The sequence below is a fragment of the Thunnus thynnus genome, chromosome 13 (genome assembly GCF_963924715.1).
Source record: "Thunnus thynnus chromosome 13, fThuThy2.1, whole genome shotgun sequence".
Taxonomy (NCBI): domain Eukaryota; kingdom Metazoa; phylum Chordata; class Actinopteri; order Scombriformes; family Scombridae; genus Thunnus; species Thunnus thynnus.
In genome coordinates, this window is record NC_089529.1 from 7,489,889 (window position 1) to 7,503,693 (window position 13,805).

The following is a 13,805-nucleotide window of genomic DNA, read 5'->3' on the forward strand; positions in this document are numbered from 1 at the left end:
TAGTTGTGGCATTACCATCCCAATATGAACCTGAGCCTGCAAAACAGGACCCATAAAAGGTATCCAATGTCCAAAAATGCAAGTGTCAGTCTCTCTCAGTCCTCCCTGATGGGATCCTCAAGCCACAAGAAAGACACAAAGCTCCCAACTGTGCCTTAATCCTTATCAAATACCTGGAGTGTGCTAATGGTGAATATCTGCAGAGGAGCAATTACATTTTTCTGAGCTTCATCTTATTTATATGAGTTTACGTGTGGTTGAAATGCTCTGCTCATCTGTGGGCTTCTGACTCCTCATGGTGTTTCAGTGGATGAACTACAGTGAACAGATGACATCTTGTTCAAAGGTTTATAAGAAAACAGAAGGGCAAAGGCTACAGAGCTACCAGTGCTGCCCTTCCTTTTGCACAAAGCCTGAGGCTCGCTGAGAGTCCAGAGGACACTCATTGGTCCTGACACACATCGCTTCTCTGTCTTGTGTGTCCTCGGTCTAGGAATCCATGGCAACAGCAGCATGAATGGTCTATTCAGGATGGCCTCCACTACATCCTTTGCCTCTGAGAAACTATTGATCAGCAAACAACTTGTGTAGTTATTAGACGTTATTTACGGTGAGAAAAAAATAACAATTTCAGTCACTCCTTGCTATCCTCTGTCATCTCAGCAGCACCTGTCTTCTCTGAATCTCTTTCATCTCTCATGTGGAGTAGAAAACCAATTATTCAGTTACTGAGTCACAATTGACTCTTAGGTAATTGAAACCTGTTTACACTTTATATCTGCACATAATCGGATGTTACTTTGTCTCAGTATACAAAATGAGATTATGACCAGAACATTGTCTACATGGGGTTCAAATTTTCTGTTTCCCAGCCAGATTTACATCTCATTTAGCAAAAGAAACCTTACAATAACACAGCCTATGAATAATGAATAAGTATTAAATAGATAATGACACAGTATGGCTTAATATATTTCCATAAAACCACATACACTGCATAAAATTTATAGGTTTCACTAATGGATGTATTATATTATTTGTGTTAACATTCTGCCGAGAAATGACTGGCTTCAGTCAACATAACTCTTCCATTAAGCACCAATGGCTTAAATGAATGGTTCACAATGTTTCAAGTCTGTCTTAAAACAACAGTCAGGTGTCCATATGAACAGTGAAAGAGGTTTTCCTCGCTGTAATCATTCCTCCTGTTCATACTGGCTATTAAAAGATCTTCTTCAAATGTGCTTTCAATGTAAGTAATGGGGGCCAAAATCCACAGTGTCCACAGTTATTCTACGCAAAAATGTATTCAAAAGTTGATCTGAAGCTTGTATGAGGCTTCAGCAGTCTAAGTTTGTCATATCAAGTGAATATCTGCCACATTTAGTGTTTTGGGGACCAAATTCCCCCTTTGTGTTTCCCTGTTGATCTGCGGTGGAAGAATAATAACAAAAAGAGGGACTCTGGCAACAAAAAGACTGTAATATTGAAAGATATCTAGTTGATTTGACTAATATGAATGGCTGGAACTTAATATTAGCTTCCGATGAACTTTAGAAAAAATTCACAGAAGGAGGCTTGTGGATTCTGGACCCTATCTATTACATTGTAAGTGCATTATGGCTAGTATGAACGGGAGGAATGATTACAGCAAGAAAAACTTTTAAAATGTTAACTTGGGCACCTGACTACTTTTTAAGACAGACTTGAAAAAAGGTGAACCCTACCTTTAATGAATGTTCACATCTTATGTCACATCTAACACATCTACGAATTTTTTCCATCATCTTCTGGAAGTTTCTAGCGGTCTATATATGCCCACATGGGTGAAAACGTAAGTGAGATCGTTGATTACGGGGTTTCTTCCTCCCAAACTGGCAACCTGCATGTTGTTCAGGGGGAGGCGCTCGTCCGTAGTAGCTTCTGGAAGGAACCTCATGCTTGCACCATGGAGAAAGTGAGTGTCCTGCAACTCTCTTCTTAATGTTATTTTACAACCTATATGATAAAGAAATATCGACGTATTCCTCTGAGTTACTTTAAACTTAAGTGTCTTCACCATAATAATTTGGAGATTAGTGTAGCTAAACACCTCTTCACTGTTTGCTAATATCATATAGCTAAGCTAGCTTGTAAGGTTAGCGTCAGTCCGGTAGCAGTGTGTGGTAGCTTGGGTTTAATGGTGTTATCCAATGCTAGATATTATGCCAACGCTAGATATTTTGCCAACGCTAGTCTGCAATGTAGCCAAACTTTCAATTGCAGAAAGTGCAAGCTTAGCAAAGTTAGCTGTTAGTTATTTTGTGTGCTGCTGTGGCTAATTATGATTGTACTCGACAAGGTTAGCTAGCGTTAACGATAACTGTTAAGCTAATGTAGCTATATGACAGTTTGCTGCTTTATCATTGAAAATACCACGGTAAGGTTTGCCTGCCACGGTAGCCGTTCTATGTAAATCGCTAATCACTAGCAAATCATCGATAAGATACTGCCAAGTAACCCCTAAGCCAGCAAATAGCTGTTTAATAGCTAACATTAGCTATCAATAATGAGGCGTCCGACAAATGAAAGCTGTAAGTTAATTGCGTCCTTTTGTCAAAATATGTCAGAGGATCGACAGCTTAAACTGCGGAAGTGAGTGTAAGTTAAAGCACATGCTGCAGAAGTATTTTTGGATCAGACCGGAGGATCATTCTCGATGCACACGGTGCCGCTGTCATGGCTACAGCCGTATTTCGTCACATGCGTGCACCGTGCAGGTCAACAGAGAGTGCTACATGGTTACAAGTATGCTGCTGCTGTGAGGCATGATCCATAGTTTTACATGGTCACTTAAAAACCATTCAGAGAGAACAAAGCAGAGTCACTCCATCAAGGCATTACTTATCTTTTGCTTCAGTGGATCTTTGTGGTTACCTCAATGTTATGCCATGTTTAAACTTTAAAATGCTGTCACATAAATGATTTAATTTTAGATTGTCAAAGTGGAATAAGACAGTTGGCACACCTACAGTGTCTCCATCACAGACACTTTGATGACAAACGTTTTCCCATTAAATGTGCAGTGTAATAGCCTCACGTACCACAGCTTACAGGCCAGACTTTCTAGAGGTGGATCTACTGGTTTGTGAATATGGATTTTGCATGAATTCCTAATGCTTAAAAGACAGACAGTATCCAGAAGAGAGCATCATCATCAACAACCAGGCTGGTATTCCAAGTAGGCAGCGGCTGACGCTGCTTAGGATCAGGGATACTACTTCTGACTAATTTCACAGATTTATAATTTGTCAGACCTGCAGCTGTTTGGTTAAAAATGAATATGCAGGAATCATACAAGATTTTTTTTTGTTTTTATTTCCATTAGTACAAACAGAAGTCAAAACAATTGACTGACTTTGTATTTACTGAAATGTACCGTATTTGGCCCGTTTTTTATTATAATTACGGCCTAGAAAGTCATTAGAAAGTCAACATTATTCTTCTCTTCTGTTGGAGAGTCACAGAGGCCTAACCCCAAGCCATGCCTGTAAACACTCCTTGTTCTTGGCCTAGTATAGAATTAATGCACTATTAGTGTTGTCACACAGTCAGCAAAGGAATCCAAGTCTATTCAATTTGAAGTCAGAAAGGAAGAAGAGCTTTTTTAGAACAGAGTGCTTATTTCTGGTCTGTGTGTTATTGATCCTGTCTAAGTCACATACTACCACAGCAGGTACTTTAGTGACAAGAGGTCTTGGAAAACAATCTGCATCCTCACATGCTTTTTTTATTTCAGGGCACAACTCATCTTTCTCTCCCCTTTTTCTTGTAGCATCATTAGTGTCTTTGTTGTCTCTCAGATTAAACATCCCAATATGCCAAATTACTGTGTTTAGTCAGAATAAAACCCTTTTTTTGAAACTGACACTTTCAAAAGTGTAATTTTCTTCACCGGATTTGGATTTTTATATTTAGAGTAGCAGAGTAGATTACACCTGAAGGGCGGTGAATGTGCATTAACAAAATAAAGCAATGATAAATGTGTTCTGAGATTGTCACACCACAGAAAAATGTGCAGTTAACCACCCAGCCAAATTGGAATGATAAAAAAATGGCTAAGTATATAAAATTAGGTTTCATGATCGTGGAAATATAAGCAGTATTCTCTGCTCTGAAATGCTAGGGGCACGTCTGCTGAAGATGCTGAAAGTACGGCCCAACTGAACAGCCTCTGAGTTAACAACGTTCATACCAAACTCCTGTATAAAAATATTCAATTTAAAACAGACCTTGTTTGTAGGTGTAAGGCAAGCAACGTGGATGATATTTTGAAAAATAAAGTAACATTAGGAGCCACTGTTCAATTTAGCACATATTTTGTAGGTAAATGTGGACCTTTTTCAGTAAAAATATAACTTAAATGACTAGTTAACAAGCGAACCATCACCAGTCATCGTTATGTTAAATTGTTGGGGGTTTTTTTCAGTGGAATTGCACTTAACGTTACTCACACCTCTGCTGAAATGTCCTTGGCAGCTTTATTGTAGCCGTCACCCTTGGAGCAATTGCCTCTCACGCTGTGCTTTTTGGTGAAGTGCTGCCCGTCAAACGCTCTCGCTCTGGCTGAGGACCTCCCAGCCACACAGCCGGCGCTGAAGCTGAAGCCGCGGGCGTTGGCTGTTGTCGGTTGCTAGTAACCCCTCTTAACTCATAGAGCCACCATTTCAGGCCTGCCCAAAAAATCCTGAACACAGAAATGGTGAAAAACAGTTTAATGCTCTAACACCACAATTCACTTCTATGTAATTCAGTCATTTCACGTTTTCAGCAATTATTTTCCAACATGTAAAATGTGTTTGAAAAGAAATCTTGCTGTGTGACTGCTGCACCTGTCTGACATGAACAGCTGATTTGTCCATTGCTTTTTAAGTTGTGGCAGCTGTACAAGATGTCTGCTCTTTAGTCAGATCTATATTGAGGAACATATACATGTGTCCTGTGTAAGAGCAATAGAGCATGAAGAGCAGGAGAGCTGTAGTATTGTGAATTTGTCTCTTTATGCTTCACTTATTCGTTTCGTCCTGGCTCACAGGTTTCAGCATTAAAAGACCAGGGCAACAAGGCGCTGAGTGCAGGAAATATCGATGAGGCCGTACGTTGCTACACTGAAGCGTTGGCCCTCGACCCTTCAAACCACGTCCTGTTCAGTAACCGCTCAGCTGCCTACGCCAAAAAAGGCAACTACGAGAATGCTCTCCAGGATGCCTGTCAGACCATCAAGATCAAGCCTGACTGGGGCAAGGTGAGATGATGATTGTTCTGTCATTATTCTGTTGACAAGATATTTAATATAATGATCAAAACTAACATGGCAATGTACAATCTTTCAATTTTGACCATACAGGGCTACTCCCGTAAAGCTGCAGCGTTGGAATTTCTCGGCCGATTGGAGGATGCGAAAGCAACTTACCAAGAGGGAATACGGCAAGAGCCAAGTAATCAGCAACTAAAGGAGGGTTTACAGAACATCGAGGCCCGGCTTGCAGGTAGAATCTCTTATTATTGTACATGAAAGGGCACTGATGTGAAAACTATGTGACTCACTTTACCTCCTACGTGAGCAGAGGATTTAGAGATGGTTGCTGACAGAATCACTAATGCAAAATCACATTGTGAGCGCTCAAGTTTTCAGAAAGGGAGTGGGAGGTCCACTTGAGTGTTGCTATACATTGAGTCAATGGGCAAGTAGTAGATGGCACAGGAGAGAAAGCCTTGATGGATTCAATCCCAGGCCTGTAGAGGATGCGTGGGAAGCCTGGATGCTGTATAGATTACACTAATGAACATCAATTTCTGCTTCACCAGAAAAATCAATGATGAACCCCTTCGCCATGCCCAACTTGTATCAGAAGCTGGAGAATGATCCTCGGACCCGTGAGCTCTTGTCAGATCCGAGCTACAGAGAACTGCTGGAGCAGCTCAGGAACAAACCATCAGAGCTCGGCACGTATGTGCATTTTTCAAAAATTTTCAGTTTGAACAAAAATTATTTTCTCATAGACTTGTGTCTTGATGCTGGAATGAGAATCAAAGGGGAGTAGGTCAGAGGTGGTTACTTTCAATAGGCTGAGAATTGTACAAAAACTCTGTAAAAGTATTGAAGTATTTTTGTAGTACAAGATTATACAGTATTTGTAGGCCCACTGTCATTCTTTATATTGTGATATTAGTTGTTGTGGATCTTCAGTGTTGTCACCCAGCTGTTTTTAGCATAAAAGGGAAAACGAGCATTAGCCCTGAATAGTGTGGTTTTAGAAATGCATTTGTTTGCTCGACTGTTCCGCAGGAAGCTGCAGGATCCCAGAGTGATGACCACACTCTCTGTGCTGCTGGGGCTGAACCTTTCAGAGATGGAGGAGGAAGAGGAGCCCACACCCCCTCCTCCCCCCAAACCCAAAGAGACTCAACCACCTCCTCCCAAAGAGGAAGACCTTCCCGAGAACAAGAGAAAGGTGCATCAGTTCAGAATAGTTTTTACATTAAATGAGTCACTTCTGATGAATCTATATTCTGAGTTTTATTTAATCCTGTAATTTGCATTTTTTTAACAGGCCTTGAAGGAAAAAGAACTTGGGAATGCTGCATATAAGAATAAGGAGTTTGAAAAAGCGCTGAAACATTATGAAGAAGCTATCAAACATGACCCTACCAACATGACCTATATTTCTAATCAAGCAGGTACATATTTTCATTCACATGTTGGAATACCAGCCTCACATGTTTGAGCTTATTGACCCACAAAATGCTTAAAATGAACAAATAAGTCTGAATTTTGATTGTATATAAAATGAATCTATGCGGTCCACCCAGAGAGAGATTTTATTTTTGTATTTATGTCATCCTTTTAAATATCTGTGTGAAAATACATTTGAGAGTACGGACTGAATAAAGTCTGTCAGAATGGTGCATTTTGCAGTTGACTTTCAAGTGTTGGTAGAAGCACTCTGCCACTGGGCTGACAAGCCGCTAAGTGAATCACTCAGAAATGCGAAATGTACTGAAATATTGACTCAACATTAGTTTGGCCAGGTTTTCAACCAGAATTGAAAACTGATGTGACGTATGACTTTTAATTTATAACTTAAATGTTAATTGTGTATTCTTTTTTTCTTTTTAATATCCCTTCAGCGGTGTACTTTGAGAAGGGAGATTTCGAGAAGTGCCGGGAGCTGTGTGAAAAGGCCATTGACGTTGGCAGAGAGAACCGAGAAGACTACAGACAAATTGCAAAGTGAGTTCTGTATTTTATTTTATTTTTTTTTAATTATTGTTACTGGAGTGAATCTACACACACACACACTGCCTTTCAAGCTAGGGGGCAGGATTTGGGATTTTGTGTATCTTGCAGGATTTGGAAGTGATAAGGCTACAGAAAACATTTACTCTAAACTGGATGGGTACCCACATGCTGCTAACAAGCATTTGATAAGAGAACTCAGTTGTGTTATACAAGAACCATTGGATGGCAGTGTTGATCTGTAGCTTCCTACTACAGACTTGCAAAAGATGATGTGGAATTGGGACTCTAATTATCTGTCCATCAGAGTTTACTAAAATACTCTTTTCCTTTAGTGAACACTTCCACGTTCTGAGTTCTTGAGTTTTTTTTAGTGAGGAAACAAGAATTATGTCAAATCATTGCATTCTCATGTATGAACATGTTTATCATCATCTGTCTCCTCCTTGTCTTTTCATAGGGCCTTGGCCAGGATTGGCAACTCATACTTCAAGCAGGAAAAATACAAAGAAGCAATTCAGTATTTCAACAAAAGCTTGACAGAGCATCGCACTCCAGACGTCTTGAAGAAGTGTCAACAGGTGCAGTATTCAGACAATATTCATTCATCCATCCATTCAAAGTTTTAAGTCGTGTTAGACCTACATGTGTAAATGTGACTTTTAATATTCAAACTGATACCTTGTTGGATTCTGCACTGGTTAGTGGTGTGATCGGTCTGAAAATAAATATACTGTAGATGACCGTTAATTAGAACATAATTAGGTGTTAAATTGGCTTCAACTTTTTTCTGACCTTAAGTTCCTTTTATTTCTTACAGTCAGACCATAGTAAGTCATAACATGTTGGCTTCTGGTAATGAATGAATGGGCTTGATTTACTTTCTATAAGTAAAGTAAGACAATTTGTTATCTGCTGTTTGGCTACATGATCATAATGCCTCTTATCAATTGACTTACACCATGATACTGTTGATTGGTTCTACAGGCTGAGAAGATACTGAAGGAGCAGGAGAAACTAGCCTACATCGACCCTAAATTAGCCCTGGAGGAGAAGAATAAGGGCAATGACGCCTTCCAGAAAGGTGTGTGCAATAGTTTAAAGTGCTCTATGGTTAGGATTTGATTTGATTCTTATTTTATGAACTTGCACGAAGATTTACTCATTCTTTCCTTCTCACAGGAGACTACCCCTTAGCCATGAAACATTACAGCGAGGCCATCAAGAGAAACCCCAATGATGCCAAACTCTTCAGTAACAGAGCTGCCTGCTACACAAAGCTGTTGGAGTTTCAACTTGCCCTGAAGGTACAGTGCATCCTTACTAAACATCTTCATGAGTTTCTAGCCTGACAAAATAGTGCCTCTGAATTTTATTGTACCTACATAAAATTAACTTGATGATCTGTTTTATTTGTCAGGATTGTGAAGAGTGCATCAAACTTGAGCCCACCTTCAGTAAGTAGAAAACTCTGTGTGAATTATCATTAATTAAGATTTGCTTGAGGAACTTAAATGAAGGAGTGTTTTATACTATAACTGTTTAAGTTTAGATTCAGGCCAAATCATTCTGAATTTACACCTAATTTAAGTAATCTGTCCACAGTTAAAGGCTACACACGTAAAGGAGCTGCTTTGGAGGCCATGAAAGATTTTTCAAAAGCCATGGATGCATACCAGAAGGCTCTGGAGCTCGACTCTTCCTCAAAGGTATTTTACAGGCTGCTACACAGTTCAGAAAAGTTTGGAAATTAATGGGGAAATAAATCTGGAAATTTCCAGGCCTTGAAAATTTTAAATATGACAAAAGATTTAGGAAAAGTATCTAAAAATACTAATGTTTTAACATTATATTACATTTTCCACTTCCACAAATTACTGATATTAATAATAGGTCATTCAGGGTTTGGGTGAAGTCTTATTTCATAGTAGAGCTGCGTACTGTGCATTGATTCGCTCAGTGCCCTTGCCCCCCCCCTCTCTCTCTCTCTTTCTCTTTCTGTTTCTCTTTCTCTCTCACTCTCACTCTCACTCTCACTCTCACTCACTCAATTCATAAAGCTTTATTGGCATGAATGTCAGCTTAACAATATTGCCAAAGCGTCAAAGATAATACAATTCATTAAATACTCATCCACTCTGGACCTGGATTGTTGTTTTATCAATACTTAGCTGGATAACTGACGCTACAGTTATAAACTAAAGTGTCTGCTCCATGAGTTTGCAGCAAAGAGTGCATGTTTTCGGCGAAATCCTCCTGCTCTCTGTCTGCTCTCGGTGTATCTCTCCAGATGGCATACGGGTTGCTCCGGTTCTGGTTATAATCGGCACTCGTGCCTGCGTCAGTGTGCGCTGCAGACTGGTGTCAGCACAGCAACACACACTCTTTCTCTCTTTTCCTTAAAGTAGCTACACTACTTGTAGAACACATTTTATTTTACAAAACATATTGAAATACTTTTTTAAAAAACAAAGTTCCCCGATGCTTAGGCCCGGCGGGTCAACTTGCAATACATTGGCGGAAACCCTGCAAGTTATCTCTGATAAGTCTATGTTCGTAACACAACACTGTCAAAATACAGCAGGGTTGTCAAGATCAGCTGTACATAGCTGCGTCCTATTTGCAGTGGAGCACCTCATATATGGTATTACTGAGCCACAAACAGACTCTAATTCTGTGGGAAACATTGGGTCATTACTTGAATTCAATTTTTATTAACTGCTAAAACTTTGAAGAGGTTTCTCTCATCTCATCCTGACTTAAACTCATGCTGGAAATATCAAAATTGACAGAGCACACACGGACAAGCCAAGATGTGATAACATTTCACTATTACTATTTACAGTTTTTTTTACTTATACAATATTTATTGAAGTGGTCAACACAAATGACTATGCAATTGTTGTTTTTGAATTTAACACCCAAAGCAGTAAAAACTAGTGTGACCAGATATCTGCCTTTAAATAGTTTCAATAATTCATCACCACTCTGAAAACTAGGGGGTTATATATATTTTTTCAACAATGAAACTATCACTGCTCAACTTACACATGATATTTTGATTGCATGTTATCAAAATGTGAAAGATTTGTTTACTATTGTTACATGCATAAGTTTTAGTCCTGCTGTTTCAGATAAGACGGCAACCAATGTGAAATCTGAGCAAAAACTGAGCACCAAAATCAATGAATCAAATCAAGATCAGTTTGAAATACTCTAACAGTGTATTAAATCCTATCCATACCTGCTGTGTCTGATTCTTTTTTTTTTTTTTTCCTCTTTTGCCCTCTCTACATTCAGGAAGCCACAGAAGGCATGCAGCGCTGTATGGTCAGTCAGGCCATGAGGAACGACAGCCCTGAGGAAGTGAAGAAAAGGGCCATGGCTGATCCTGAGGTGCAGCAGATTATGTCTGATCCAGCCATGCGCATGATCCTGGAGCAAATGCAGAAGGACCCTCAGGCGCTCAGCGAGTAAGTTTCTGTTTTACTCTCTCTGCATTTAGAGAATATCGTGCGAACATCCACTAAAATGCATGAAAATGTTAATATGTTCTTGTTTCCTGTTTGATCCCCAGCCACTTAAAGAATCCAGTTATTGCTCAGAAGATTCAGAAACTCATTGATGTTGGACTGATAGCCATTCGCTGATGAGAGACAAGAGCCAGATGTGTGAAGAAACTCCCAAGACCAGAGTGGAACAAAATGCAAATCCCTCCAATATATTACATCCTCTCTTTACATGCCTTCAAATTCAAAATGATATGTCCTTAGTCTCACTGAGACTTTGTGTGTATGTTTTTTGTTTTTATTTTTAAATCAGTTTCACTACTTTTACATTGTATTTAAGAAGGCATCTTGTATGTCATCTAGACAACTCCAGGACTCCGACTCCAACTTCTTCTGGAAAAAAAAAAAGAATTCATGTGTACAGATGCTTAAATACATCTTAAAATAAACATCACGATACAGTACACCAGCACGATCAGTGTTTAAAGGGGAAATCCACCCTAAATCAGTTCACATATTCCTATTAGTTCATGGAAGTGTTTGAAGGAAACGAAACAAAATAGAAGAATTTCTACACACAAAACAAGATTGTAATGTAGATCACAAATTGAAATTCTCAGCATTGGTTACTTTTCTTGGCTCCTTTATCCTCTTCAAGGCTCGACTAAACATGTGGCTGTGAAGTTGAGGAGTCTAGTTTTCCTCTGTGCCTCTTTGAGTCACCTCCCACACCTCAGGTGCAAAGCTGAGTCTGTCCCGTCTACTTGCCACTTACATGCAGGTTCTGGATCTTGTAAGCAGGTTGGATATTATTTTTGTACATATCCAAAAGATTTGATATTAGTTTTCAAGCATCGCTGTCTTTGGCTTAATGATGGTATGTTATTGGTGTACTGTTAATATCAGCAAAGGGATGGACACTTTTCTTGAGCTTTACCTCTGTCAGTTGATTGTGGTGGATAGATGGAGCTTGACAAATTGTAATGGGGACTAGCAAATACTAATTGCCTTGGACTCAAGGGCTAATTTTGCCATGATAAGACGTAAGAGTGATCCTTAATGGTTTATTAAATAAGTTCATGTATCAATTGAAGCAACCATGTTATTGTTTCTATGTTAAAAATGAAAATCTTGGAGGTAAAGCTCTGTGCCAGTTGAAGTATCAGTAAAGCTGTCAGTCAACATCACAGGAATACTGTGGAAAATGCCAAAGCATGAGGAGTTGACACAGGCAACAGGAGGTGTGTTAATTCAAGTCCAAATAGATACTTTTGGCTAGCCCCAAATTTTAGTTTCCTGAGCCTGAAACTAGAGGGCTGCACAACAAAATGTGGCGATTTACCTGGTATGAATATTTCAAGAAAAATGGGAATAATGTGACAAAGGGTGGATTTACCTTTCTAAGACAGCAACTACTGGTTGAGTAAATGGGGATAATCTCACTTCATATGCATCTTTAATGTTTGTCGGATGAAGTCCCAGTGCTACCCTGTCACTAATGTGTTTTTCACCCAGCAAGGAAATTGTTTAGGTAAATGGTGCCAGCCTTTTCTGATTGAAATTGTAATACCTATCATTTGTTGGCTTCACACATGCTGGTGGTATTTGTCCTTCTACAGCGGCAGACTACTCAGCCTCTGTTTTCAGAGAGGAAATACATATGTGTTAATATTGCTATCGACCATTATGCCACACGTGGCTTCAGATACCTCAAAGTCACAACATTGTCATAATATCTCTGCAATGATCTCCATGAGGGACTCAAATATGTCAGAAAAGAATTTTAACACCTTTTGTTTCCACAGTAGAATTGCTCCAACGGGATTTCTCTATTCCTTGTGGCACACAGCACAGCAGAAATGCCCCATTGTAATCAAAAACTATATACAACAAATGTGGATCTGTCACATGATGTAAAAGAAACTGTCCCAAGAAGTGTAATGTACTGATGGAAATCAGTTTTACTGTGGAATATACAATATCTGAATGTATTTGAAAGGTCAGTGGTGGCTTTTTTTTTTGTCTTGTGAGACCAACATCATTGACATTTGAGTCAGTGCAGTAGTAGTACTAATTTTATAGTCTGGTCATAGGTAATGTAATTCCAACACCTCACAATACACACATCATTTATAAGTACAATGGAGAGATTCTGAAATGTGGCCTTCATAAAAGCTAAACACTTGTAGTATAGTTATGCTTGGACTTGTTGCAACATTTATACACTTAAATGAAGCATAAAATAACATCTTAAACACACTGTTAATAAAGATATTGATAGATTGTGACATTTTATCTCAAACAATTTCTCAGCCATTTTGGTAGTTTGTATTCTTATATTACTTTGTTTTTTATTTTTTGAAATTTATTGAACATTTTCTGGTACAGGATATAAATCCTCCACACCAGACTCAACAAACAAAACAGTACTACTATATACTTGTTTAAAATAATAATTTCACAAATAATCATAAATCAGCTTTATAATGATACAAAATACCCTATGTTGACCAGAATTTATCCAATATATTTATATTATTTAAGAGTCATAGAAGGAGCCTGCAATACATCCTCTGGAAGCTCATTTCATGCTTTTACAGTATGAAGTGTGAAGACGTTTTTTTTCTCTTTTAAGAGAAACATTAGTGGGAATAATTTTAAGGAGTTTCCTCTTTCCTTTCCTCAGGTGGATGACAGGCTCGCCTGTGATATCATATATTCTGTGAACAAGCTTATAGACCTCAATCATGTCTCCACTATGTCTCCTGTATGGTAAAATTGGTAAATGTAGTTTTCTTAACTCTCCTCATATGACTTCTCTTTCAGACCTGGATGTAGCTCTTCTCTGAACCTTTTTAGTTTTTTAAATTAAAGATGAGATCAAAGATTTATATAATGATAAAAAAAACTATTAAATGGAGTTATTTATATGGTGAAGAAATGTAGGCCTACACCTAATTGATTATACTACAATTGAAACCAGATCGGATCAGTATGCAACGTCGCCCCGCCCACAC

The 13,805-nt window shown here is 38.8% G+C and overlaps 1 protein-coding gene across 1 annotated transcript; it reads left to right on the plus strand.

Annotated features, from left to right (window-relative positions):
* The first annotated feature begins 1,811 nt into the window (after positions 1-1,811).
* Positions 1,812-12,779, plus strand: stip1 (stress-induced phosphoprotein 1). The gene is made up of 14 exons (XM_067607579.1): positions 1,812-1,957; positions 5,075-5,284; positions 5,387-5,528; positions 5,848-5,989; positions 6,329-6,494; positions 6,594-6,720; positions 7,171-7,273; positions 7,740-7,860; positions 8,267-8,363; positions 8,462-8,586; positions 8,700-8,736; positions 8,885-8,988; positions 10,580-10,752; positions 10,857-12,779. The coding sequence occupies exons 1-14, from the start codon at positions 1,823-1,825 to the stop codon at positions 10,927-10,929; spliced, it is 1,755 nt and encodes a 584-aa protein (XP_067463680.1). The 5' UTR covers positions 1,812-1,822; the 3' UTR covers positions 10,930-12,779.
* Positions 12,780-13,805: the final 1,026 nt, after the last annotated feature.

Bases quoted from the DNA above. Each gene is read 5' to 3' on its own strand.
- stip1 (XM_067607579.1), top strand. From the start codon at position 1,823: ATGGGTGAAAACGTAAGTGAGATCGTTGATTACGGGGTTTCTTCCTCC. The intron at 5,285-5,386 runs GTGAGATGATGA...TTGACCATACAG, and splicing joins TCAAGCCTGACTGGGGCAAG to GGCTACTCCCGTAAAGCTGC. The intron at 7,274-7,739 runs GTGAGTTCTGTA...GTCTTTTCATAG, and splicing joins GACTACAGACAAATTGCAAA to GGCCTTGGCCAGGATTGGCA.